General features: G+C 47.3%; 11 protein-coding genes across 11 annotated transcripts; 6 read left to right on the forward strand and 5 right to left on the reverse strand.

Annotated features, from left to right (window-relative positions):
* Positions 1–2,519: 2,519 nt before the first annotated feature.
* Positions 2,520–4,964, forward strand: UA08_02227 (ATP-dependent 6-phosphofructokinase; the record flags this gene model as incomplete). Its single annotated transcript, XM_020265189.1, has 2 exons — positions 2,520–3,269; positions 3,330–4,964. 2 exons carry the CDS (start codon positions 2,520–2,522, stop codon positions 4,962–4,964), a joined length of 2,385 nt encoding a protein of 794 aa, XP_020122541.1.
* A 618-nt stretch (positions 4,965–5,582) lies between these two features.
* UA08_02228 (hypothetical protein) lies at positions 5,583–6,336 on the reverse strand (the record flags this gene model as incomplete). The annotated part of the gene is made up of 2 exons (XM_020265190.1): positions 5,583–5,922; positions 6,284–6,336. 2 exons carry the CDS (start codon positions 6,334–6,336, stop codon positions 5,583–5,585), a joined length of 393 nt encoding a protein of 130 aa, XP_020122540.1.
* Positions 6,337–6,933: 597 nt separating this feature from the next.
* On the forward strand, positions 6,934–8,324 carry UA08_02229 (Mannan endo-1,6-alpha-mannosidase DCW1; the record flags this gene model as incomplete). Its single annotated transcript, XM_020265191.1, has 2 exons — positions 6,934–7,599; positions 7,731–8,324. 2 exons carry the CDS (start codon positions 6,934–6,936, stop codon positions 8,322–8,324), a joined length of 1,260 nt encoding a protein of 419 aa, XP_020122551.1.
* Positions 8,325–11,472: 3,148 nt separating this feature from the next.
* UA08_02230 (hypothetical protein) lies at positions 11,473–12,195 on the forward strand (the record flags this gene model as incomplete). Its single annotated transcript, XM_020264250.1, has 1 exon — positions 11,473–12,195. One exon carries the CDS (start codon positions 11,473–11,475, stop codon positions 12,193–12,195), a length of 723 nt encoding a protein of 240 aa, XP_020122550.1.
* Positions 12,196–13,994: 1,799 nt separating this feature from the next.
* On the forward strand, positions 13,995–15,275 carry UA08_02231 (hypothetical protein; the record flags this gene model as incomplete). Its single annotated transcript, XM_020264251.1, has 3 exons — positions 13,995–14,330; positions 14,394–14,694; positions 14,755–15,275. The coding sequence occupies 3 exons, from the start codon at positions 13,995–13,997 to the stop codon at positions 15,273–15,275; spliced, it is 1,158 nt and encodes a 385-aa protein (XP_020122066.1).
* A 227-nt stretch (positions 15,276–15,502) lies between these two features.
* UA08_02232 (hypothetical protein) lies at positions 15,503–16,282 on the reverse strand (the record flags this gene model as incomplete). The annotated part of the gene is made up of 1 exon (XM_020264252.1): positions 15,503–16,282. The coding sequence occupies one exon, from the start codon at positions 16,280–16,282 to the stop codon at positions 15,503–15,505; it is 780 nt and encodes a 259-aa protein (XP_020122342.1).
* Positions 16,283–17,261: 979 nt separating this feature from the next.
* On the reverse strand, positions 17,262–19,232 carry UA08_02233 (hypothetical protein; the record flags this gene model as incomplete). Its single annotated transcript, XM_020264253.1, has 5 exons — positions 17,262–17,848; positions 17,916–18,536; positions 18,592–18,608; positions 18,697–18,976; positions 19,061–19,232. 5 exons carry the CDS (start codon positions 19,230–19,232, stop codon positions 17,262–17,264), a joined length of 1,677 nt encoding a protein of 558 aa, XP_020122068.1.
* An 861-nt stretch (positions 19,233–20,093) lies between these two features.
* UA08_02234 (hypothetical protein) lies at positions 20,094–22,067 on the reverse strand (the record flags this gene model as incomplete). Its single annotated transcript, XM_020264254.1, has 6 exons — positions 20,094–20,257; positions 20,324–20,523; positions 20,588–21,289; positions 21,358–21,622; positions 21,683–21,943; positions 22,013–22,067. The coding sequence occupies 6 exons, from the start codon at positions 22,065–22,067 to the stop codon at positions 20,094–20,096; spliced, it is 1,647 nt and encodes a 548-aa protein (XP_020122069.1).
* A 564-nt stretch (positions 22,068–22,631) lies between these two features.
* On the forward strand, positions 22,632–23,779 carry UA08_02235 (hypothetical protein; the record flags this gene model as incomplete). The annotated part of the gene is made up of 2 exons (XM_020264255.1): positions 22,632–22,956; positions 23,001–23,779. 2 exons carry the CDS (start codon positions 22,632–22,634, stop codon positions 23,777–23,779), a joined length of 1,104 nt encoding a protein of 367 aa, XP_020122070.1.
* A 172-nt stretch (positions 23,780–23,951) lies between these two features.
* Positions 23,952–25,022, reverse strand: UA08_02236 (hypothetical protein; the record flags this gene model as incomplete). Its single annotated transcript, XM_020264256.1, has 2 exons — positions 23,952–24,662; positions 24,750–25,022. The coding sequence occupies 2 exons, from the start codon at positions 25,020–25,022 to the stop codon at positions 23,952–23,954; spliced, it is 984 nt and encodes a 327-aa protein (XP_020122071.1).
* A 983-nt stretch (positions 25,023–26,005) lies between these two features.
* UA08_02237 (hypothetical protein) lies at positions 26,006–26,851 on the forward strand (the record flags this gene model as incomplete). Its single annotated transcript, XM_020264257.1, has 1 exon — positions 26,006–26,851. One exon carries the CDS (start codon positions 26,006–26,008, stop codon positions 26,849–26,851), a length of 846 nt encoding a protein of 281 aa, XP_020122348.1.
* Positions 26,852–27,425: the final 574 nt, after the last annotated feature.

A 27,425-nucleotide genomic window follows, 5' to 3' on the forward strand; every position in this document is an offset into this window, starting at 1 on the left:
CTGACATTGACACACGTCGCAGAACGCAGAGTAAGAGCACTCTCCTATTCAATAGGGCACGATCTCTTCAAAGCGACTTAAGTCCCTTTCTGTGCGGCAGACCTTCATGAAGAGGCAAGGCTCCAAAGCAGTGTGAATATTTCAATTGCCATCCTCTCGGTTCCTCTTTTCCTTCGCTATATATACGAAGTTTGTGGAATATCGCTGATTGGGTAGCGAGATAGTGTGAATGAATGCCTTGGGTCTGCGATAATATTGCTGCATGTTCAAACGCCTTGGTGAACATCGAGGTAACTCTGGCAGGATTTGACCATAGAGTTATCAAGGATTTGTGGCGTTCTGATATAAACCCGTTAAATAAAATCCACTTTCGTTTCCACCACCCTTCCACCACAGAGTTGAGGTTACCAAAGTAGAGTATAAAAACAAAGTTGTTCAACTCGGAGTCCACATGTGGAACGAGTGACTCTTTTCTCTACCCACGAGGATAGCTCTTGGCTTGATTCTTTGAATCGGGACCGTATTGCGCTTGTGTATAATGGAAATGATCTCTGGAGATTCTTGTTGTCATTGCAGGGTGTGATATCGTGCGTCCCAATACCAGATGAGTGAGTTGTTTTCAGTAAACCCGCTTGCTGTGAGACTCCAGGGAATAGAATTCTTTTTTCTTTCGTAGTCAGTTTCTAGTATTTCTGGTTAATAATGATTCCTATTCGCGCCTGTGGGTTACCCAGACGCATAATCCAGCTCTTGTGTGAACTCACCTTTCCAGGTTGACAACTCGTGGGAGTAGCCGCCCAAGTTCTCATCGCTTCCCACAGGCACATTTGCCTCCAACCTTAAACGACCTCTAACTATTTTCTTCAGTTTTCGATGTACTCTTCCCAGTGGACAAGGTATTTGTGTGGATCCTATTTCAAGTAGGACGTATCAACCAGTCTAGTAGCCGCTCTGAATTCTGGCCGCTCCCTGATTTCAGGGTCTGATGAGTTGCCAACTTCAATTGTGTAAGTACGATGTAGGTGCATCTTGACACCTATTCTTTGGTAAAGCGGACTAAGAGCATTTAGCCATAGCCCCTGGAATGTTGGTTTGGGGGTTTTGTAAAGGCTGTGCGAAAAGATAGCGCTAGTAGAGACTAGATCAATATAGCTTCGACCATATAGAATACAGAGGAAATCTCTCTCTCTGCAGTTCTATAAGCTGTCAAGCAAATCCGCAAGTGAATTTCATATTAGAAGCATCATCCTCGTTCGAGGACGTCTTGTTTCCAGAACGATGAGAAGGGATCTAACGATGCGTTGAAGAGGGGCAGGGGTTGGAGAGGTTGAAGAGGTTGGAAAGAGAGGAGAGAGAGAAGAATGGACTTCTGCCTAGGTAATTTGAAGAGAGAGGGAGGACAAAGAACCGCTATATAGAAGAAGACGGAGATTCCCGGTTACGGTTGCAATAATAATATGACGGTTACCAACTCGGGGAAAATAAGACACGTATTATGCTTTTTAGCTTGGGAATATTATTATTTTATAAAGATTAAAAGATGAAATGAGCTTGCCCACGCTGCACTGTTTATGAATTATCTCCGTGATGGTGCTGTTCCTGATTCTACTTTGAGTCTTTGACTGATGAGGGCATAGATCTACGGAAAGCAGACACAAAGGAAAAAGAATCAAAATATGCGCCGCTCATGCCCTGTATGAGGGAGTCTATACTCAGTGAGGCACTGCTTGGGGTTATTCCCTAATTTCTCGAATACCGATGGGTCGAAGCCGTTAACAATCTATTCATAGAGAGAGGGAGATATATATATATGCATACCTAGGTACTTAATTTCGACTTATTTTTGTCAGAAACTTCGGTTGGTGACCGTCGCGTCCAGCGCTGATAATAGCGAGTGGTTTTATGGAAAGCAGACTGTTGTAGGAATAAACCGGTTGCTTTTATTATTACTTGATTCTTCTAATAAAGTAACCACCGTCTCAAGCCAAGATTCTTCGAAGACATTTTTTTGCTTTTGACATCAGCTAGCTCGCTTTCTGCCGTTTCTGCTCTCTTGCCGCCTCCCGAATGGGAAGCCACCTATCCCTAATGCGATATAGCCCCGGGGCCCTGCAGTCCCCGCACTAGTCTGTGTTCGGACTAGTGATGCCTCAATTCAGGCAGGTCGAATCTGCACCAAACGGAGACTTCCAAGTATCTTGCGACAATTACTCCATTGTTAAATCATAAATATCGGATTCTTGCAAGCCTAGTCAATTGAAATCTTCTGGACTACAAAAGCAGACGTGTTACTCCGACCCCGTGCTCGCAGTCCGGAGTAACTGTCGTCGCTGCCCTCTTGTCGTCATACTTGCTGTGACGTACTAAGCTCCCGCCTCCAATTTCTCTCACCGGAATTTTCCCCCACCAGACCACCCATTTTTCCCTTTCTGAACCCATTTTCACCTCCATCCAATTCAAAGACTGCTTACCATTCTATCGGAAGGTCTGGAGAGACAGGCCGTCGCGTTTCCGGCACGATGAGTTCAACAACTTCCATCAAACAACCCGTCAACCCATTGAAGAAACGCCGCATTGCCGTTTTGACCTCCGGCGGCGATGCCCCCGGTATGAACGGCGCTGTCCGCGCCGTCGTGCGGATGGCTATCCATAGCGGATGTGAATCGTTTGTCGTACATGAAGGCTATGAGGGATTGGTTGCCGGCGGAGATTTAATCAAGCAGATGCACTGGGAGGATGTACGCGGCTGGCTATCACGCGGAGGCACGTTAATCGGATCTGCTCGCAGCGCCAGATTCCGTGAGCGTGACGGTCGTCTGCAGGCTGCAAAGAACATGGTTCTCAAGGGCATCGATGCTCTAGTTGTCTGCGGAGGAGACGGCAGTCTGACAGGTGCCGATCTCTTCCGCTCGGAATGGCCGAGTCTGCTCCAGGAGCTTGTTAAAAAGGGCCAATTGACAGAAGACCAGGTTCTGCCATACACAACATTGAACATCGTGGGCTTGGTAGGCTCCATTGACAACGACATGTCCGGCACAGACGCAACTATCGGCTGCTACTCTTCTCTTACTCGGATCTGTGATGCCGTTGACGATGTCTTCGACACGGCCGCATCCCACCAGCGAGGGTTCGTCATTGAGGTCATGGGAAGACACTGCGGTTGGCTCGCGCTCATGTCCGCCATCAGCACAGGCGCCGACTGGCTTTTTATTCCAGAGATGCCGCCGCGTGATGGCTGGGAAGAGGACATGTGTACTGTTATTACCAAGGTGGGTTTGCTTTTCTCTGTCATAAACAGCTCTACATGATTATCTTCTAATCCCAACTAGAACCGTGAACGAGGTAAGCGACGAACAATCGTCATCGTTGCCGAAGGTGCCCAGGACCGCCATCTCAACAAGATCTCTTCCACCGCAGTGAAGGATCTTCTCAGCACTAGACTAGGGCTCGATACTCGAGTGACTGTCCTTGGACACACACAACGTGGCGGTGCTGCCTGTGCTTACGACCGGTGGTTGTCTACGCTTCAAGGCGTAGAGGCCGTTAAGGCTGTACTCGATGTCAAGCCAGACTCTCCGTCTCCAGTGATCGTGATTCGTGAAAACAAGATTGAGAGGATGCCGCTCATGGATGCGGTCCAGCAGACCAAGGATGTTACTGCTCGTATTCACGCCAAGGAATTCGATCAAGCGATGGATATGCGTGACTCCGAGTTCAAGGAATATTATAGTGCATACATGAACACCACCACGGTAGACCATCCCAAGTTACTGCTTCCGGCAGAAAAACGAATGCGCATTGCCATCGTTCATGTTGGCGCTCCCGCTGGTGGCATGAACCCAGCAACGCGGGCAGCCGTTGGCTATTGCTTGACTCGCGGTCACACTCCTATTGCCATTCACAACGGCTTTCCTGGCCTTTGCCGCCATCACAACGACACGCCCATCAGCTCAGTGCGCCAGGTGGAGTGGCTAGAATCGGATAACTGGGTCAATGAGGGAGGTTCTGAAATTGGAACTAACAGAGGACTACCGGGCGACGACCTCGAGGCCACGGCTAGAGCATTTGAAAAATACAAGTTTGGTGCGCTCTTCATTGTCGGTGGATTTGAAGCGTTCACTGCAGCTAGTCAGCTACGAAAGGGCAGAGAATTCTACTCGGCATTCAAAATCCCGACTGTCGTGTTACCAGCAACAATTTCCAATAACGTTCCTGGCACAGAATATTCGCTTGGTAGCGACACCTGTCTCAATACACTGATTGATTTCTGTGATGCCATTCGGCAATCGGCATCGTCCTCTCGGCGGCGGGTTTTCGTTGTTGAAACCCAGGGCGGAAGATCTGGATACATAGCAACCACGGCCGGTCTTTCCATTGGTGCCGCGGCTGTGTACATTCCTGAAGAAGGTATCAACATCAAGATGCTAGCGAGAGATATCGAATTCCTCCGAGCCAACTTTGCATCCGATCGCGGAGCGAATCGCGCCGGTAAGATCATCCTACGCAACGAAACCGCCTCGCAAACCTACACGACACAGGTGATTGCGGATATGATTAAGGAAGAGGCCGGTGGTCGCTTCGAATCTCGTGCGGCTGTTCCAGGCCACTTCCAGCAGGGAGGCAAGCCGTCGCCAATGGACCGCGTGCGTGCTCTACGGATGGCAATCAAATGCATGCAACATTTGGAGTCTTTTGTAGGCAAGTCGCCAGACGAAATTGCCCAGGATGAATTCTCATCCTCGGTGATTGGCGTCAAGGGCTCGCAGGTGCTGTTCTCCCCCATGGGTGGACCGGGCGGTCTCGAATTCACAGATACCGACTGGGATAAACGCCGCCCGAAGAACGAGTTCTGGCTCGAATTGCAGGGACTGGTCGATATTCTTAGTGGGCGCTCTCATAAATACTCGACCCTGGTTGAGACCAATAACCCCCGAGAGAACTGGGGCTGTTTTGAAACTACGTGAGACCATTAAAATAGATAGAAAAACCTAACCAAGGCTAGTACTATGCTTGCTTTCAGCTATTTGTATATTCTTCTTTCGTTCTACGAGAATTAGGACTGATGACAATGACAACGACAACGAATTCAACTGGCTTCTTCTATGGTTATTAGTTACGGGCCGCATTCAAGTAGTCATTGGCTCGTAGTCTGTCAAGTCCGTACAACTGCACTCATTTCAATTGCACCAGCCCCCTGAGTAGAGCCTCGATATAGATATGAATGGGCACTATTATCTTACCCTGCAACACCATGTACATGTACGGAATATTTAGCTGACCCCCGGCGCGCAGCGAGGACTCAGAAATCACCCTAGAAAGATCACTCGTGATCCCATATGTCTAGCGTCCAAACATCAGGTAAATGTTTACTATGTATATTGTGTATACTGCTAGTTTAAAAATCAATTAACAACAGTTCGCAAGCCTTTAGAATAGGTGGCTTGCACTTGCAGCCTTAGGTCAACACCTTTCTCCCTCCAAGTCAAACAGATACATAGCAGGGGGGAACTTCTGGGGAGGAAACAATGTTAGGCCAATTTACATAGCCTTCTCCGAGTACAATCTGCCGTGCCGTCCTACAACTAGCTCGAGGGCGTCGATGTATCCTGGGAGAACGATTTTTGCAGCGACGTGCAATACCTTTCTGCCGTCTTTTCAGTAGCTAAAATTGTAACCCAGAACCCAGTGACTTGGACTTCCGGCGGCTTGTCAACCATCACTGCGTCGGCTAGCTCCTCGACCTCGTCATCGTCATCATCAACATCCACCACCGCAACCACGACATCTTCTCCTCCGACTACCTCGGCGTCGGCCACAACGTCTGCCACGATACCCTCAGCTGCCCCGTTGTCATCAGGTCTAAGCACAACGCAACAGCCGGCATAGCTGTCGGAGTACTCGTCAGTGTTCTTGGACTTTTGGCTATAGGCGTATTCTTTTCCTGGCGCCGAGGGAAAATCGGGTGCAAATCGTTCCCTCAGTCGTCATCACGATTGCAAGCCGAGGCTAAGTCCCGTATACTGGATTCAAACAATTCTCTATCACAGACGCACGGGCACCTGGCTGATTTGCCGGCAGATTCAGTAGTTCACGAATTGAACGAGTGATGCCTATACGTCCCGGGACGTACAAAACATGAAGATAGATGCAAATAGGATAATCGTGCGTGCTTTGAGTTATATGTAGAACCTAATTTAGTGCATAATGCTAACAATGCTGTTTACAATAGTGGATACATTCGGTAAGGTAATTAATGCTTCTTATGCAGTAATTACACTTATACCCAAAACACTGAGCTGCTCCGAGGTTGACTTCGATACCCGTACCTAATGACATTGCTGGCATTTTCAGATCTGAGTTCAGCAATTTATACCACCTCAGCTTATTACTCTATGCAATTAAGAGCGGCAAGAAAGGCATCCTCATGGAAAACTCGTGGTCCGATTCTGATAAGCAAGCGGTAGGGATAAATAGACCGGGCATCTAGGGCTAGATGGAATGACGACTTCCTAATACGGTAATAATTGACATTCCTAACTTCACCCCTCGATCCTGCATTGTTTATCGCGTCCTCTTGATCTAGAAGGACATGTTTTGTGACTAATTTATTTTATTTTTTTTTTCTTCAGCTTCAAAGTGCGTAACGTACTCATAGTGAGGCTAGCCACGCTTAGTGATATCTCGTTGATTATTGGAATATTTACAACTCATATAAAGACAACATGATTTTACACATACAAGGACTGGCTCCTTTTGTATCAACGATCCTTCTAGGCACGCAGGCCGTTCGCGCTATTGATCTCAATATCGACGACTCGGGTATATCCATCATCCATTATTCTACGCGTACGATCATCTGCAAGTCAAGACTAACCGAATCTTTGATAAACAAAAGAATCAATAAAATCAGCCGCGAAAATAGTCGCTACCGAAATGATGACATACTACACAGGGAACCAACCCGGCGACAACCCCGGCAACCTACCATCCCCGTACTACTGGTGGGAAGCGGGCGCAATGTTTGGAGCCCTGGTCGACTACTGGGCCTACACAGGCGACAGCACATGGAACGACATGACCACACAAGCGCTGCTCTGGCAAGCCAGCCCCGACGCCGACTTCATGCCACAAAACCAGACCATGACTGAGGGCAACGACGACCAGTCCTTCTGGGCCATGGCAGCATTATCTGCCGCAGAGCGCAACTTCCCCAACCCGCCGGCCAACAAGCCGCAATGGCTGGCATTGGCGCAGGCTGCGTTCAACTCGCAAGCCGCGAGATGGGATGATAGCTCGTGTCAAGGGGGTCTTCGGTGGCAGATTTTCACCTGGAATAACGGATTTGACTATAAGAATACCATTTCGAATGGCTGTTTCTTCAATATTGCCGCCAGATTGGCAAAGTATACTGATAACCAGACGTATGCCGATTGGGCTGAAAAGACCTGGAAGTGGACTGTGGATGTTGGCTACCTGACGAGTGAATATCGCTTCTGGGACGGGGCTAATATTGCCACCAACTGCTCGAATTACAACAAGATTGAATGGACTTATAACTCTGGGGTATATCTGCTCGGGGCGGCCAATATGTATAACTTTGTAAGTACTGTTTTCTCCGTCAAGTATAGGAGGCCATCGAGCTATGATTTACTTTGTCTTCCAATTTCTATATCGCGTTCACAAAAACATATAAGGAAAAAGAGAAAGAAACCCACTACTAACATACCCAGACCAATGGCAGTGAAATCTGGCGTGAGCGCACACTTCAAATTCTCAACGCAACAAGCGTGTTTTTCAGCAACGACCCGGAAAACGTCATGTATGAGCGTGCCTGTGAACCCATAAACACATGCAAAGTCGACCAGAGGTCATTCAAAGCCTACTTGTCTCGCTGGATGGCGGAAACGACCCAAATAGCACCCTTTACTTACGACATCATCATTCCACGATTGCGCGCATCAGCTCTCGCTGCCGCTAAAACCTGTACAGGAGGGCCGAATGGTACCAGTTGCGGGCTCAAGTGGACCGACCAGAAATGGGATGGGAGTTTGGGAGTGGGCGAGCAGATGAGTGTGCTGGAAGTGCTGCAGAGTAATCTGGCTCGTGACGTTGATGCGCCTGTCACGGATGCCAACGGTGGTACAAGTATGGGCAATCCTGCTGCTGGGGGATCCAAGACTGGTGGTACTATGCCTCCAGAAAAGACGTCAGGTATGGGAACCCGTAATATGACTGTTGTAGATAAGGCTGGAGCCGGAATCTTGACGACTTTGTTTTTGGCTGGTGTTGTGGGCTGCACAAGTTGGATGATTTATGAGACTTGATATTCTGACTTTTTTTTGTCTAGCCTAGGGGAGTAATTTGCAACAAGTGAGGGAATGATTTTAGTAGAAATAAAGCATCATCAAGGTCGTTACGTTGGTAGGAAACTATTGGAAACGGAATTCAAGCCATCGAGAGAGTATAAAAGTAAGGCAAAACAAAAGGAAACAAGTATTCCTGCATTAACATTATTTTACTCCATTATACAATCCAGGTACCCAAGGGGGCAAAAGTCACCGTCAGTCTATTGACAACGTCCACAACATCCCGCGTAACCATCCTCGGTACTGTGTAAGTAACGACGATTGTTGGTACTACCGTGCTGGATATAGTCGAGGTTTTTGTTGTAGCGAAGGAGGCTTGGGGGCAGGTATTCTCGGCAATATAATTAGACTGGCTGGGTAATTGGAACTCCAAAGTTGTTAGGTATACTCACGGAAGCATGTCTCCTGGTGATGGTTGCATATAATGAAAGGGGCTTTGTCAACGAAGTTGGTGATGGATGCTGATTCTTGAGTGGGGATGAACCTTCTTGACGACTAAATGGCGACGGCTTCGTGCTGGTGGCAGACAACGCTGTTGTAAAATCACTCTCTCCAATAGGAGGTACCGCTATCTCGTTTGACAGGGTGGTTGACAGGATGAAGTGTCATACTCTGTCTCCCCGTTTGCCGTGTCACCAACTTCCCCGTCTCTATGATATCGATATCCCACATAAACAAAGCAAATTCGTCCGCGGCTGTAGGAGGCACGACATTAGTGACTGTTTGTATTGGTGTCACTGCAGCCGTAGTTGTCGATGCGCGAGTAACCGTTCGACTGCCTGTAACCGTTGCTGTAACATATGCAATGGACATCGAGTCCACAACACGACATGAGCCTGGTGTTGCCGTCGCTGGAACCACTGTTTCACCAACACTGACATACAAGGTTGAAATGACTGTAACTGAGGTGGTTGCAGATTGGGGGTGACTTGCATCATTTATTAAGAGAGTATGGTGGTTATGCCTGCTGCTGAAACCTCTTAGTCCTAAAGGTGGCAACGCCAGTGCCAATTGGGCATATGTAGCCGTCAAGATCACCCGCATCCACGATATCGTTGCTGTTTACAGGTTGAATATTCGCATGACGAGATAGTAGAGAGTAAGTGCAGTTGGCAACGAAGAGAAGAACGACATGTGAAGTTTTAGTCTCTAAGTACAGAGAAGCAGCCCATCTTTATGCGGACCTGCTGAGCTAGAATGCCCGTGTTTATTTTTGGAGCCATATCAAAGAATCATGCCACAAAGAGGACGCTCCAAGGTTGATATGAATATGGAAATACTTTCGCTTTTCCCGCTTCATGAGCCCTTTGTCCATGGTAAAGAGCTACTAGAACTGCAGCTTGGTCTTTCAATTATGAAAACGACCGTAATGTCCAGTGTCCTGTGCTCTAAAGTAAAGCCAGATAGAGGCTCCAATCACTCAGAGGGAGCTTTCGGTAATTAGAAATAAAACCAATGCCAGAAACCGCCATTAATGAGTCAGTGTGCTGGGCCACGAAACAAATTGGCATTGTTCCTTGATCCAAAGTGTCAGTGTTGGTAAAGTTACTCTGAGAAAGAACCACACGATTAGTTAACTACAGCCAACCAAGGCAATCAGGTGTCCTAAATCTGTACTGCTGTTGAGATGTTGGGGAAACTAGGTGGGAATGCCGAGATAGGTAATATGCGCTGAACAACCACCATGCTTACTGCGTCCTATTCCAATGCTTCGTAAACAACAGATGAACGAGGCTTACAAAAATAATAAAATGACTTGAGAATTATATTGAAACCCTGAGATATTCAGCAGCAACTAGATGATCTCCAGCCCAGTATACACGATGAGAGTGTAGCAAGTTATCGATGTTTGTCGAAAGACAATTTCTTGTCACTTGCGTCTAGATCCAATAAAACGACGTCATAAGCCAACCACCCCAGTATTATTGATTAAATAGTCGAATCCCCGGAAGTCTCGGAAATGCTGGATTGCACAGCGGTCAGGTTATGACCGCCGTAGTCTTGGGCGTGCGCTGTCATGATATGACTGGCCAATCAATGATTAGGAATCATGTGGAACAGGACAAGTCAAGTGGGAAAAAGCAAGGGCTAGAATGCATGCAAGAACGCCTTGACTCTCAATATCCTGTGGAAGAGAATCATAAAAGCGCTGACAACCACCAATCGGATCAGCCTGCTTATTTAGGAGGATACATAAAGCAGGCCGTGCTACTCCACAGAATCAGAGTCAAGAGACAGAGATTCCAGGCAGAAGAATAACGGTCCACTTGATATGCTCTGAATAATCTAAAAATGCAGATGAATGGCGAGTGATGAAGAGTAATTGCCATCTCTTGCAGGAAGGCAAGAATACAGCCACAGCAGGCAGCCACAATTCGGCCAATGGGCCAATGGGAAGCTGCGGCTGAGTCATACGTGCTATTTTAAAAGTGCGGCAGCGACCGCTTGTAGAGCCAATCAGATTCGAACCAGCGGATACCGTACGTCGCTGTACGTGTATCGTCGCCCTAATTTACCAACGCCACATTACCGATTACACAGCATCCCGGGCGTGCCGCTGACTGCATCTAACCATGCGAGGCTTAGCGACGTGTCAACACAGAAACTGCAGGCTTGTTGTAGATCGTCGAACTTTGGTCTGTTGACTTGCTGCGGCTTTTTCTTCTCATGCCGGAGTAAGGATATGCAGAGCTATTGTATAGCCATGTATGACGTTGGTAATTCTAGTTTCAGCCAGCAAAAAGCGCTGCGTTACGCGTCTCATGTTACTTGAATTTCCACGTTGGGCAATATTTCTGGAAGTTGGGGCTGAGCACGCCCCGCTAAAAAGTCCTGCATGATTTGCTGGGGTGCTGAAGATCCATTGATATCTTCAGAGCGCTAAACAATTACGGTGGACTCCACTGTGTATGGCAGTGTATGCAATGCAAACCACGTCTCCAGACATATAAGGAGCCAATTCGCCCTCGTCTGGCCACGATGTTTTTAGAATCAGCATCCTTGATCGATCAAATCATAGATAAGGTCCCTCCAAACCGATAATACAAAGATCAGCAAGTCCCTCGCCACATCAAATAACTTCACTTCCCACAAACAAATCACAACCATGCAGTATAGAATCGTCATCCTTGCTTCGGCCTTGCTTGCCACAGTCTCTGCTGCCCCTCGCCCCGAAATCACAGAAGCACCCAAGTATCGTCGACAAGACTTCTGGAACCAGATTGGCAGTGACTTCGGCGCCATCGGTACCGATATTAGCAACGAGTTTACCTCAATTGCCGGTGAACTAGGGGGAGATATGAGCAGCGTTGGAAAGTCCATCACCTCCAACTGGGACTCGTTTACGTCCTCGGTTGGCTCACATGTTTCCACTGCCGCTGCATCAGACTATAGCAGATGGTCCAGCCAGGCCTCCAGTTTGGCTAGTGGTGCCTCTGCGGCAGCGACCTCATGGGCTGGTAAAGCCGCGACTGAGACAAACAGTGCTTCGGCCTCAATAGAATCACAGTTCGCTGCTGATGCTTCTAATATCGCGAACAACGAACAACGCGCCGCTTCATCTTTCGGCGTGCGAGCTGCAGAAGCAACTGCTGCTGTTGCTACTACTACTTTTACCAGTGCGACTACGCTGACCAACTCTGCTGGTTCAGCTACTGGGACCAGCACCCTGACCAGCACTGAGACCACAACCAGCTCAAGGTCTAGTTCTTCGACTACTTCTTCCTCGACATCTACCTCTACCGGTGCCGCTGCCGCTGCCACTGCTGGATTGAGCATAGGTCTCGCCGGTTTCGCAGGTCTAGTTGGCGTCGCTGCGGTGGCTCTGTAATGAGTTCAATAGAAATTATAATACCCAAGCATATCATGAATAGCGATATACTCAGGGGCGCTAGCGTTGCATATGTTTTGTTTGCGTGGATTTGGAAGGCTTCTCTGGTTTCACTTTTTTTTTTATATGGGACGTTTTTCGAGTGATGAATTTTTCTACATTTCAAGAGTCCGAAGTTATGACCATGTTCAATTAATGTTAAGAAGCAATGAAAAGTGGCATTTTGTCTTCAAATTGATTATCTAGTAACTTCATTGGATCGTTCTAGAGGTTTCCCATTTGATACTGGAGCACTCCAACAGTTTCTGTGGCGTTGTATCAAAGCTAGAAGTTTCAGATTGACTCCACGCCTCATTTATGAGATTAATTTTCACTTTCGAGCGCACTGATTTGAAAAATCGATCCCAAACTTCCATTGAGATATATTAGGAGCAGTGTAAGTAGAACGAAAAATGCTTACAAGAGCTCAGTACTCCGTAGAGGTATGTGGTTTCTTGAAAAAGACAGTCAAAAAATCAGTATGAGAAGTGCTAGTAATAGCTGGGCATCTGTAACAGAGTTCACAGGAAGTCTAAAGATCTTTTGTAGTATTCTGTTGAAATTCCAGTTCAGAGGATAAGGTACTTTCTTTACTCGCTAGTTTTCTGCACACGATCATGAATACTTACGGACACTCTGTACTTATTGTTGTTGCCACAGGCCAGAAGAGGATATATAGCCAGTAATGATTTATGTTTGGCAAGTTTGCAAAAAGGGAGGAAAACCCGGGGATTCGATTATTCTAGACATCTCTTCATGGACGTCACCATTAGCCCCGCTCATTTACGCCTGGACACCATTTAGAAAGAGAATTATAGATGAGAATATGTGCTGACATATATCTATTGGCGTTTTAAAGACAATCTTTCTAGCGACGTGGAATATTCCGTTTGCGGACACATGTGATGCTCTGGCAAAGTCTAGACCTTGTAGACAAACTTGGGGTCTAATCAATTTCTGAAACGAAACAATTAAAAGGGATTCGGGTGAATCGTCGCGTCTATATGTTTTGATGTCAGTTAGAAAAGACAATCAAGCTTTCTTAATTTGATATGATGTTGGTGGCTGCTGTCATGGGCGCTGGTGGGCAAGAATTAGGACTAGCAAAAAGAAGGCCTGCCGCATCGGGTAATTTCAGGGCTTGATGACTCTACGAGTTCTAAGTTGGCAGAGGTAGTTCAATTTCACTTTTTAAATCTATAGTAACTTCATGTAGTTAGTTTCTTCAAGTATGTATATATCTGTTACTTGAATTTTGGATAATCTGGGCCTGCTTTCCACGGTCCTAATTTACAAGGTACAGTATCGACAACTATTTACTGTTAACTCGGTTGTAGACTGCGTAAAGGGCCATTGGCAATATACGGAAGTGTTCCAGCCAATAATTAAATAGCCATAGGGCTGTCATCGCTCAAATCAAGAGTCAATTCCTCGGTTTGCAAGCATGAGATGTTACATTGGACGCCATACAGCCAGTACGTTCTGCTTTCCCATTGGATACAGCTAGTTATATGGCTGATTTGACAGATAATGAAGAATGTGCCGAATAATAAAGTCATGACGTAGGGTTCTTTTTTCGCAGCATCTAATGAATTAAACAAAAGTATAAGAATCCACATCCCATCCTGGGGGTTTTTGGGTTATTCTGCACCCGAGCTTTCTCGTCTCTCGAAAAGTTCGGAGTCAATTGAAGGGTTTGAAATCAAGCCTGAAATAAAACAAATATTTATCTACTCAGCAAATAAAAGAAGACAAGGAAAATGGGGATTCTCAGCGTGCCATCACGGAGATCTGTTCAAACAGATGAGGGCCTATCACGCATCTCGGCAAATCGCCGTTCTGTGCAGCTACCCATGCTGAACCTGGCGGATACTGGTCGCAATAATCTGATTGCCGTAATCGGAGAGTTTGTTGGCACTTTTCTCTTCCTCTTCTGGTCTTTTGCCGGCACTCAGATCTCCAATACCCCCATGCCACCACCTGGCTCGGACCCGAATCCGTCCGCACTGTTGTATGCAGCGCTGGCATTTGGGTTCTCCTTAACCGTGAATGTCTGGGCTTTCTATCGAGTTACAGGAGGCCTCTTCAATCCCTCGGTAGGTTTTCTGCTGACTGCTAGAGGCTTTTTTCTTGCGAGATATACTAATAGTGAATGGCAGGTCACTATGGCGCTATTTCTCGTTGGAGGTCTCCCTGTAATACGCAGCGTCTTAATTGTAATCGCTCAAATCATTGCAGGGATATGCGCTGCGGCTGTGGTATCTGCCCTGTTTCCTGGTCCTCTTAATGTTGCAACCACGCTTGGTGGAGGCGCAAACACCGCGCAGGGTCTCTTCATTGAGATGTTCCTTACTGCACAGCTTGTGTTTGTCATTATCATGCTTGCAGTTGTCAAGCATAAGTCCACTTATCTGGCCCCGGTGGGAATTGGATTGACGTTCTTCCTGACCGAACTCTGCGGTATGTCATTATGAGATTTTGTCGCCAATTGATTTGTCGTACTAATATCATACTTACAAGGTATTTACTACACCGGCGGTTCACTAAACTTTGCCCGCTCACTTGGACCAGCCATTGTCAACCACAGCTTTCCGCACTATTTCTGGATTTACTTCCTCGGCCCACTTCTTGGTTCTGGTCTGGCATCCGGCTTTTATTACTTCCTGAACAGAATGCGCTATGAAACCTGTAACCCTGGTCAAGACGCCGATAGTGTCGAAGTCCCCGAGAAAGAGGTTTCTCCATCTCTTGGCGGGGGTGATCCTGTTGGGGGTGCTATTGGAACTGGAACTGTTGATGGAACAGGTCGTGTGCATGGACATCAGAGAAACATCTCTGAGGCTACTGCTGTGAGCCCTGACTATACAGGTACAACAACTGGGGCGCCTCAAAAGGGGTCAGTATTTTCATCGCCAACAGGCCACACAGCGGACCCATCCCCATATCAAAATGCGGCTGAGTCTGCATATGACCCTGTAAACCAGCGTGGGACACTGGGTGCTGAGAGTGATAGAGGAACTGGACAATTGAACCAATTTTAGGACCTGAATTAACACCAAGGACTTAAGGGGGCGGAATTACAGACGAAGAAATGTTATTTGAGGACAGATACCCTAATTGAATTGATTGAACAAATGATTGGGAACTGATAATGCGATTAAAACGAGCTTCAAAATCGCGAATATGCTTGTACCTACTTAATATAAGATACCTAGCTGAATGTAAAAATGATATTTATACGTATTAAAGGTATAGACAAACTAACAATTCAAGCAGCTCCAGCCAACATACCCACAAACTGGCGACCCAAATCCTGAGCCGCCAACGGATTCCCTCCACTCACTACCTCCTTGTCAACTGTAATATATCCCACTTTCTCCCTGGCACCCTCGACCATCACCGCACCAGCATGTGCCAACGCCGACTCAAGCTTTGGATTTATTTCTCCTCCCAGCATGGTTTCCACCGCTTTTTCCTCCGCATCGCTGAAACTCGTAAGCTTGTAACCCTTATAAGCAAACTCGCCCCCCACTTCCCACGCACATCTTGTACTTAAAAACGCAATCAGACCATGGCATATGGCCGCAGTAGGCTTGCCCTTTGAATGAAAATGCTTCAATATGCGACCTAGCTCTGGATCGTTTGACAAATCTCGTAGAGGGGCATGCCCTCCCGGAATGAATATACCGGCGAAAGAATCGAGCTCATAATTACTGAATGACTTGAATTGTCGCGGAGAGTTAAACCCATTTTCCCGCTTCATGCGTTGAATTAAATCTTTCTCGCGCTGGCGTTCGTAGAAATTTCCCGCAAATGCCATTAGACTCTCACTGTTGGGATCTGGAACGGGCCTTTGTCCATTGGGAGACGCAAATGTCACTTCATAACCGGCCTCGAGAATTTGGCTTAATGGTTTTGCGAGCTCCATGAGGAAGAAGCCGGTTGGCTGTTGGACCTGTTGGTTCGTACTGGTACTGCTGCCGGAAGATTTTGTGACGACGATGGAATCAGCATCGCTGACGACGATTAAGATCTTCTTGTCGGGCATCTTTTCTCTGCGTCTCGCTGTTTCCTGTTCGAGTGCTTTGATGTTATTTTGCAGAGACCATCTGCTAAACATGCGAAAAATTGGTCAAAAGAAACAAATATTGCCTCTGACGTCGCCATGACAGAGTTGGCTATGTTGTCATCGGTGCTTTCCAATGTACGAAATCAAATGGAACTAAGAAATAGTAAGTTTTTAGAATAAAAACGATCATAGCAACAATTGACGTTCTGCGTTAGACGGCGATTTCCTTTGCCGGGCATAACCTAACCCTAATATCGCACACTGAATCTCACCGCAGCTATGTGTCAACCCCCCGTATTCTGACTAAATTCTCCATAGACTGACACTAAACTAGTTATCTCTGTTCTCCATCATCAGCATGCTTGCTTATTCATTTATCTATTATTTGTGTCTTTGTACTTCATGTAAGGTTCCTAGTACATATATGATGGAGCTACCGCCACTCTCCCTAGTGGACATCAAGCATATCGCACCGACGCTGTTCACCCGGCTGGCTGGTCCAGCGCGATATCTTAGGCGAGGCAAAACGAAGCCCGTATCGGCATACGTCGGAGCTGATGGTGCTGCACCAGGGGATAACCAGTGTGAACCGGATGGGATCTGGCCGCCACCAGCTCGGTATGTAAGTACTGCTCTGGTTGATCTAGGTAACAGTCCAAGGAGTAGCAGGGTGAGAACATGTTATATTGACTCAAGAGTACTATTGCATATAGATTTAAGATGTATAGGCGTATATGTTATGTATTATACTCTCACACAAACATAATACTCATTGCCTTCGGCCTTACAGGAAGACAGACTATCGAGTGAATACAATGAAATAACACAGCTCGCTTCAGCATAACTAGCTCGGCAATGAAGGACTGCCGTCTCATCTGTTACCAGAGCTAACATCATTTGAAAAACAAGCATGAAACAAACACAACAAGAAAAGCGACATGAATATGGAGAGTGGTGACTACTCTGCCTTGATCTCACTCTCCTTCACTTCTATGCCGTGCACATCATTCATCAGTCCCAGTTCGCGGTAGATCTGTTCCATCCTCTCCTTATCCGCAACAGCGACCCCTTGGCTACCAAAGATAACATCCATTTCTTCAAGAGTCAACTGCTTCGTTTCAGGCACATAGAGCCACACAAAACCGGCCCCCAGCAAAGTCATCAATCCGAAAAAGATAAAGGTGCCATACGTCATGTCCGAGATCATATCGGGGGTTACCTGTCCGACGATGAAGTTATTCATCCAGTTTGAGCTCGCACCTAAAGCAATGCCGTATGGTCGCGCGCTTAGAGGCCATACTTCAGCGACTATAATCCACGCGCATGGGCCCCAAGACCAGCCAAAGTTTCCAGCGAATAGCCACACCATAACAATGGCAGCCCAGCCGGCTGCCTTGTGTGTGGGCCATTGGTTTTGCTCTCTCGCAAAGATAATGGCTATTATCAGATGGTTGATACCCATGGCAATGGCCCCTGCAATCAGAACCGGCTTGCGTCCGATTCTGTCGACGTAAACCATCATCGGAATGGTGGTTATGAACATAACTGCAGCATGATGGTCAAAAAGATCTCCCTGATATCAAGTTACTATACGAAGCACGAGGATACATACCAATACCAACGACACCAGTAGCTAACAAGGAGGTGGTATTACTAGACAAGCCCAACGCAGCAAAAATACTCGGGGCATAATACAAAACTGCATTTATTCCAGTCCACTGCTGAAAGAACATAGTCACCGTGGCGACGATGACCCGACGGAACATGGGCTTAGTCCTGAAGAGGGAACTGATAGCAACAAACTGCAACTTGAAGGTATTCCAGGGAGTTTGCTCTGCCAAATGTGGAAAGCTTTCCGCTGTCGACCGCTTTTCAAACATGGACTGGGCTTTGATTTCGAGAAATTCGAGCTCGACCGCCTCATCGTTAATTGAGGCGCCGCCACCGCGCAGCATTGCAATAACGCGGCGGGCCTCGTCTTCACGACCATGGTGAACAAGCCACCGGGGTGAGAAGGGCATGAATATCATGCCAACAAAGAGAATGACGGCGGGAAAAAGTTGCAGACACAGTGGCACCAGCCAGGCCGCATCGCTTTGGCCCTGCCCAGTACCACCGATGAAGTTGGTTCCATAATCAATCCAGAAGGAAATGACTATGCCAAACTCGATGGAGAATTGTTGCAAACTGACAAGTAGACCACGTATTTCAGGAGGTGCGCATTCGGCGTTGTCTATCATTCATTAGTAAGACGATTTCATGCCATATTATAATGGTTAATCCCTTACACATCGGCACAATCATCCTACAGTACAACAGTACCATCATCTGTTAGCTACCAAATAATCCACCGGAAGAATCTTCCTATGAATGAAAGACAAGTGGGTGCTTACGACAACGACCCAACCCCCATACCAGTAATAAAACGACCCGCAAGAATGGAACTTGCACCGGATGAAGTGACGGCCGTACACTGGATAATGACACCCAACACAAAGATGGCCGTGTTAATCAAAATGGCGTACTTCCGACTGAGCACCTCGGCTAAAAATCCCGAGTAGAGAGTTCCGAACCAAGCGCCCAGCTCCAGAATAGAAGTCAGCCAACCCTTTTTGGTTGTGTTGGATGTGTAGACACCCATGTGGTTGTCGAATGAGGTCATGGTTAATACGCCTTTTGAAATTCCAGAAGACAGTCAGTCGTTAGTCCATCTAATCTCAAGCCAAAGATACTTAGCTAGCTATACGGCAGACATACCGCTGAAAACACCTTGATTGTAGCCGTACAACAATCCGCCGAGGCAAGCGAATAGGGCAATACCGACGACGCGCAAGTTTTGAAAAGCAGCCAGCGGCCCAGAAGAGCCTGCAAGCGCCATACGCCGGCTGAGAGCCACATCATCGGACTTTGAAGTTATGGCAAGCGGCATTATAGGTGAGCTTTGGGCCACCAAGTCGGATTACGTGGGGAGAGATGTGGTACAGCAAAGTGCAGGAAGAAAAGCAAGAAGCTCACGGTCAGTACAATGACTTTTCCCTCATTCAGCTTCGATCCTACGCATGGAACGAGCAACCCCCATATATCTATGAATTATGAACATTCTGGGTAAATTGACGTGTAATCCGGGGTACGCACATGTAACGTGCAAGGCCTGAGCCCATCATCTCGTATAACCATACGGCTTCTAGCAGTTTTCCGTGTCTGTGCATGCGGCTGATGAAAGGATCTATTAAGGATTAAGTCATCTTTTAGGCTGAATAGAGACTTGGCGAATTGCAGGTATGAACTCTGGATAATTAGTTGCGCTCCTTAATTGGTTACAGAATCCATCTGCTCGGTGTCACAGTGCCTTTTTTCTAGTCGAATGCTTGCTTACCCCATGGGGAACTGGGAGGCTGTCTCTGCCGGCTAAAACTGGTTACTACAAGCTTCATTTAAGCCGGCGAAGACGAACATCCATGGATGTAAACATAGATCGTAAAAGCTTTCAAGTTTTCATACTCAAATACCGAAAGTACTACATTTTATTACAAGGTTTATCTGTCACCTAGGTGCTTTGTCAAGACAGGATAAAAAGCCCTAATATAGCGATCTTGATATCGCAAACCGCAGAACCTTCTAGCTAAGCCTATATAACAATCTACACGTATCATTTGAACATACAGTCTTGGTCTTATCAAATGTCTACAAGGATCTATCACCAAAGTTTCAATAGCATATGTACCCAAGGCTCTCAACCACTTGGGTACCTAGGCAGACGAGAGGTATACGTCTAATTGTTGACTATGAGCTATCCCGATTTTTCGGCCTCGTCAGAAATCACAACAGCAGCTTTGCTGTCAGCAGCCGCTTCTGCACTCTTGATGGCGGCAAAATCGCGCTCCGCGTTCCATACAAACGGGCTATCGTTAGCGAAGAGATAATCCAAGTCTTCGAGATGCCGACCAGCGGTTTCTATGGATCAAATAGTTAGCATGGTGAACATGAGACCCATTTTAAGTAGAAAAAAAGGGAACACACCGATATAGAAAAGATAGATAGGAACTAGCATGACTAGATTCAGCAATGCAAAAAGGATAAAGACCCAGAACGACACGGCGTCAATTAAGTAGGGTACAATCTCGTTTATAATGCCGCCGGCGAGCGAGAAAGCAACTGTTGCCAGCGCAGTTCCTTTCGCACGAGTCGCCAAAGGGAAGATCTCGGTGGGATATACCCAGCTATACGAACACAAAAAGGTCAGTATACGTCGACTTTGCACTTTTCAAGGATAACAGAACTTACCACGTGGTTAGCCATGTACTTCCATAAATAAATGTATAGAGATACAACACCGTAGTTACACCGGCACCGCAGCCAGAGGCTACTGAAGGATTAGAGTCGGCAAGAGAAATGACTTCATGAGACAGAACCCCGCCGACAATCAGAACCACAAACATCGACGACGATCCGATGAGCATTAGACGTCTTCGGCCGACTCTGTCGGCAAGATAGATGGAAACTGCAAGACTGGCTGTGTATCCGAAGAAATTGCAGCCTGCCAATATCGCAGGCTTGTTTCCAGTATACCCAGCAAGTGCAAACATTTCAGGCGCGTATGTAGAAATGAAGTCGATGCCTGTGAACTTTTGCATTATCTGCACACCAGCGCCTAGGAAGATACGACGGCGAGTATGTAGTTCGTCTGAGGTGGTCATGAGTTTCCAGAATGATGGACTTGGCTTGCGGGCCTCGAGACGGATGGCAGCGACAATTTCGGTGATTTCGCGTTCGATTTCGCTCTCGACAGGGTCAATACGGGCACGGAGCAGAATTTCTCGAGCTTCTTCCACTCGACCCGTTCGAATCAAGTGACGCGGAGACTCCGGGTAGAATGGGGTTGCGAAAAGGATGAAGAGTAGGAATACTACCTGAAAGCCGAGTGGAAAACGCCAGGCAAATGGAAGACTTTGTGTCTTTATACACGCATATTCTGTCCAGTAGACACTACATTCTGGACGTTAATATATATCCTTCTTTGCTTTCAATTATATAAGAGCACAAAAAGGACTCACATCGTGCCACCAGTAAGGGCCAGCGTAAACTCGACCGCGACAAAGGCGCCACGAGCCTTGGAATCAGCCAGTTCTGAAGTCCAGATAGGGACTATAGTATTTAAATGTCCACATCCAATGCCCGAAATAACACGGGCGAATGCCATCCAAGTGAAATTTTGTGCAGACGTCATCAGCGCGCAGCCCAAGATAGCCCATATGGCACCGATTTGAAGAGACTTCAGACGGCCGACTCTGTCAGCCAGAGCCCCGACTAACAATGCGCCTATAAAAAGTCAGCTTTGATCATATAATATGAACCTATCTCATACGTAGAGATGCTTACCAATACCAAATCCTCCAAACCACAAACTCACCAATCCTCCCACAGCCGCCGAATCACGAGCTGACCCGGAATCGGTCCCCATCAAACGCAGATAATCATCGTTTGTATCGACCTGGCTCATGCACGAGGAGTCGTATCCGAAGAACATGATTGAGATGCCGGCCAGAACCAAGATGGAATTGATCATTGAGCTACCGCGCACTTTGATGCATCGCGATGGCGAGTATCCCCCTGGTATATATTTGGCCCATGACGCCTCCGCTGTTTTTTGATAGGTATTAGCACTACATTGCCATACACATACTTCATATGATATAGCAAGATACATACGGTGACAGATATCCGGCTCGATGCCTTCCACATGCTGCACGTCCGATTTATCCATTTCATTTACTCACTCGGCATTTGCCTCAACTTCTAGAAACCTGTCCAGTGAGAAGGAAAAGTCTGTCAGACGGAATGCGCTTCAAGTCTGGGGAAGGGTCTGGTTGAAAAGGGTACTCCATCAATGCCGGTGTGGAGGATCTTCCTGTCTGGGGTATGATGTCGTCCCAGGCTGGACTAAGCATCAATAAGCAGAGACTACGGGGTTACCCCGTGAGAAGGAGCCCAGGCTACGGCCAACGAGGACTAGTGTGTATGGGGGTGTGGAACAATACGGGGTAAAATATGCGGGGTGGACGGCGAGAAAGCCGTTCTTCCAATCATAGTTCTTGCTGCTGCTCGGAGCTGAGCCGATGGTAATGCCGGGGTTGACGCCGAGGAGAGGGGAAGAAGAAATGCATTGCCTGTTCGGGTCAACAAGCAACCGATATGAAGAGTGCTTGGAGAATCCTCCTACGGTGTCGAAAACGAAAAGAGCGAGACAGCGAGACAGACAAGAGGCTTGCACAGCAATGAGTGTATCGATACGCACATGAAAAGGGGTACAAGCAGCACAGCAAAAGAAATGTCTGCCCCAAAGCCCAAGCTGATCATTCTCCACATCGGGGACTCGATCCAATATAATATCGACACCTACAACCGTCTCGCCTCTCAGTTCACCATCATCCAGCCCTCAGTTGAAGAGAGGCAACGGGATGCTTTCACAAAAGCCCTCAAAGAGAAGAAATGGGGCGACTTTGATGCCATATGCCGTCCGTATTGGAATTCCGGAGGTGAAATGGGCCGCTGGGATCGGGAGTTGGTTCCGTTGCTGCCGCAGTCGGTCAAGGTGTTTGCCAGTGCTGGTGCTGGATATGACTGGGCGGATGTTGATGTTTTGGCTGAACATGGTGCGTTTAGTGTTCTCCTTCTGAATAGTGCTATCGTTTTGTAGTTATGCGTCTATATGCAGTACATTATAGCGGAGAGAACGCTTATATCTCGCTCGCAGGTATCCTCTACTGCAACGGTGCAGCAGCATCATCTGAAGCTGTCGCTGATACAGCCATCTACCATATCCTCAACGTATTTCGCAATCTCAAGTGGTCCCTGACTGCGGCCCATTCCGGTGATGCTGCGCAATGGCAAGAAGCCCACAAGGGAACGCAGCTCACAGCCTGGAACCCGAATGGTCGGCCTCTAGGCTTAATTGGTCTGGGTAACATCGGATACACAATCGCCCAAAAGGCGTACCGTGCCTTTGGCATGAAGATCTTCTACCATGACCCCTATCGCAAGAGCCCTGAGCAGGAAAGGGCCATCGAGGCTACTTACTGTTTCACGAATGAGGATCTGGTCGCCCAAGTAGACTGTGTCGTGCTAGCTATGCCTTTTGGTGGCAAGGAGATTATTGATGCCAATTTGCTCTCCCATTTCCGCAAGGGATCGCGTTTTGTGAACATCGCCCGCGGTAAGTTGGTTGATGAAGAGGCCGTTATTGCTGCTCTGGAATCGGGCCAATTGCATGCTGTCGGTCTCGACGTCCAGTATAATGAACCCCATGTTCATCCTAAAATGGCTCAAATGCGTAATGTAGCCTTGACTTGCCACACTGCCGGCGGTGCTATGGATACTGTGCTTGGGTTTGAACGATTAGCCATGGAGAACTGCGAACGTGTCTTGCTTGGCCAGGGTCCGTTAACGGCTGTAAATAAGCACCTGATCAGAAAATAGAGATATCTTTCTCTTTTACCTTTGATATTTTCATGACCATTGTGAACGTTAAAATAAATGCATTGTATTTGAGCAAGCAAATTTAGGACGCATGGAAATGGAGATTGATCATGTTGGATGCATGAGCTTTTTGTGTTTTAGGTGTAATTGCTAATCTACTAGAATCACCAGCCTAGTTCCTACCGCCAAATTCATTCCTCATCGTCGTCTCAAAGTCTTGCGGTTCTCTTCCCAAAATCTCCTTCAACACAGGCGTCACGACTGCACATTCCCCATTTCTTATCGCCTGCCAGGCTGTCGCCCACTCCCGGCTCAGATCGACACCATGGTAAGTCATCAACGGACCAATGTGCGGTTGACTCGCGTACTCGTCAATAGAGACCTCTTTGATGTTGATCTTCTCATCTCTCCCAGTAATCTTTACCAAGACATCAATCACGTCTCTAAGAGTTAGCACCCGAGGCCCCGAGAAAAGAACAGTACTATTAGTAAACGGAAACCCCAGCGGATTGCGCGCGTATAGACCTATTATTTTAGCTGTAGCCTCCGCCAGCTCCTCGCGCTTTGCCCACGCCACACCAGGAGCGAAGCCATCATGTGGAATCTTAATTACGGTGTTTTCCGTGTCTCTGGTTTTATGCAGGTCAAAGAACGAGAGGTAAAGAGGGAAGGACTCGTGATAGAGACCCTGGCGGAGAATAGTATAGGTGAAATCAGGTCCGTGCGTGCGACCTTGTTCGTCGAGGTATGCTTCTGTGTCGAGATTTGCACGCATGATGAACGCCGCTGTCGTCTTAGTGAGGTTTCCCGCGAAAGCTAACGAGGAGTAGAATATATGCTTGACGCCGCTGTGACGGGCGGCATCAATGGCTTTTTGGTGTGCCTAGAACAGTCAACAGTGAACAGCTGCTATAGACATGCTCCGCCTGGGAAGAGTTTCCATAAAAATAGATGCATGTTCATCACGTACCCGTGATCGATACTCGTGCTCACACGACGGATACGACATCAGAAATAGAATGCCCACGCCATCGAACGCCCGCTGGAAAGACGTGTCATCTTCGTAATCAGCGTAGCGGATCACGGCTCCTAGACGGCTGTGCTCGGCAAGTTTTTCGGGCTTTCTCGAGATCAAAATCAAGTTCGCCGCTGGGACGAGTGGCAGCAGATGCTTGATGGTACACCCACCAAACTTTCCGGATGCCGGGAAGACGCCGATCTTCTTAGTCTCTGTTGTTGTCATTGCATTAGTCACTTGGTGCTTGCTTTGATCTTATTTTTTGATGTCTGTACTATGAGAATAGGTTGATTTACCATGAGTCGACGTTGGTATGGCGGTTCGCCGTGGCTGATAATAATTCCGTCATAGTTCCCCTGGATGGTTCCAAGGTTATCTCAAACTCCGTGTATCAACGCCTAATAAATGAATCTCTGTTGAGTACATATATACTTTCGGGCGTAGCAGTACGCTCAAAGTGCTGTACCTAGGCAGTTAGTAGTTACAGCAGCCCTGAGAGCAAGGAAACTAGGAATTCTTGGCTTATGTTTAGTTGGAGTAGTTGAGTGGATGTTCTGGTTGGAGATGCCACGCTGGCGAACAGGGAATTGGCCTCAGCCTACCGGTGATGTTAAAGTTAGCCTTCATAGTCCATACAATGCTTTGAAGATATGGCTATTCAAGTCACTTAAATCTCACCGGGCAAGCCATTCATTCGTCCGCCATTTCCAGCCAATCAATCATTCCCTCCGCACAGGACAATGAACTTTCTAGGCCGTAATGATTATCAAGCGATGAGTTGGCCATACGCAAAGCCTATACTAAGGGCCTAGTTTTATTGCACACATACACACGGCGCGGAATCCCTCGGTAGTCTAGACTCTGAAGACGCAATTTATAAAATTAAAGACTATCTGAATTCAGTAAAGGCCTTAATATATCTTCTTCACTGGCCCACGCCAACGCTTAGTTGAAAATATTATTTGCCCTAAACCCGTTAGTAGAAAGCTTGGAAAACCTTGATGTCGGTGGAACCTTAGCCCTAATCCTTTGGTGCCGCCTTGACATCGCCACAATATAAATATATATAGCTCCAACACAAATTGCAATCTTTGAAAATTATACATACATATATATACCCTTAAACAGTGTAATGGAGCGAAACTCTAGATCCATGTCTAGTAGCTCTACCTCACTCACCACTGACGGCGTTTAGGCAAAAGGAAAACATGTCATCTGGGAAACGCAAAGTCTTAATCACCGGTTGCTCTGATGGCGGTCTAGGCGCCGCACTAGCCATCGCCTTCCACAGAGCTGGACTTCATGTCATTGCAACGGCGCGCAACCCAGCCAAACTGAAGCGATTAGAAGCGCTCGGCATTGAGACATATACGCTGGATACCCTCTCCGACTCCTCCATCGCGGAGTGTGTCAGTAAATTGGCCGAGCTCGATATACTAGTCAATAACGCCGGGAGCGGACACTGTATGCCCGTGGCAGATGTTTCCATTGCCGAGGCTAAGAAGTGCTTCGATCTCAATGTCTGGTCTTACATCGCTGTCGCGCAGGCCTTCTTGCCTCTGCTGCTAAAGTCCAAGGGAACCATTGTGAACCAGACATCCATTGCATCTGTCTTCAATTTCCCCTTTCAGGCTTCATATAACGCCTCCAAAGCAGCAATGGCCATCTTCTCGGATGCCATGCGACGCGAGCTACAGCCCTTCGGTATTACTGTCGTTGATCTGAAAACGGGCAATGTCAATACCAATTTCTTCGGTAACCAAAGAGGGGGGACGCCAGTGGTTCTACCCAAGGGTTCCATCTACGAGCCGGCGAAGGAAGAGGTTGAAAAAACCCTGCGCGGCGAGAGATATGAGGGCATGGGCATGCCAGCCGAAGAGTGGGCGAGGCAAGTCGTACACGACCTGCTAAGACCGACACCTCCCTCTACCATCTGGAGAGGCAACTATGCATTCATAACGCGAATTTTGGCTTGGTTACCACTTTCATGGACGGACGGGATCCTGAAGGATACAACTGGATTGTATGCGGTGGAGAAGGCGCTGCAGAAATAGACTCAAGCCATGTTAATATTGACATACCGCGTGTCCATAGATCAATAATCAAAAAAATCAATAGTCTGTCTTGACGATTGATGTGTCCAAACTTTCGAAGTATTAGTCTGTTAGCCAATGAGAGTGCCGGATCTTAACGGCAGATCATTGGCCGAGATCTCGGAATGGGGCACCTGCGACCAATCACATTGCCAGTTGCTGATCATCATTTTTGCGTGGGTTCAACCATCATCGACGTTGTTTCAATGTGAGTTCCGAGTGCTGAAGTATAAGTAGTGCATGGTCAGGGGCGCTTGGTATTTCTTATTATAGTCAGCAGAAAGACAGCATGTCTTGACAGCGCATTCCTGTTCCAGCTGAGACCCACACGTGTTTTCCGTCTGGCCGGAGTGCTTAAATATAGATCCAGGGCTGCAACAGCTGAGACATGAGCCTGATGGGCTGACGACGCTCTCGCTAGCTAAAGTACTACATAAGATGGCCGTGTCTTACAAACCTTCGGTCCTCGCAGAATCTGCATTGCTTCTGAAGATAGTCTCTTCTTCATCAACCAAGCCAACTTGACTCGTTCATT

Source organism: Talaromyces atroroseus, assembly GCF_001907595.1.
Source record: "Talaromyces atroroseus strain IBT 11181 chromosome Unknown scaffold_2, whole genome shotgun sequence".
Taxonomy (NCBI): Eukaryota; Fungi; Ascomycota; class Eurotiomycetes; order Eurotiales; family Trichocomaceae; genus Talaromyces; species Talaromyces atroroseus.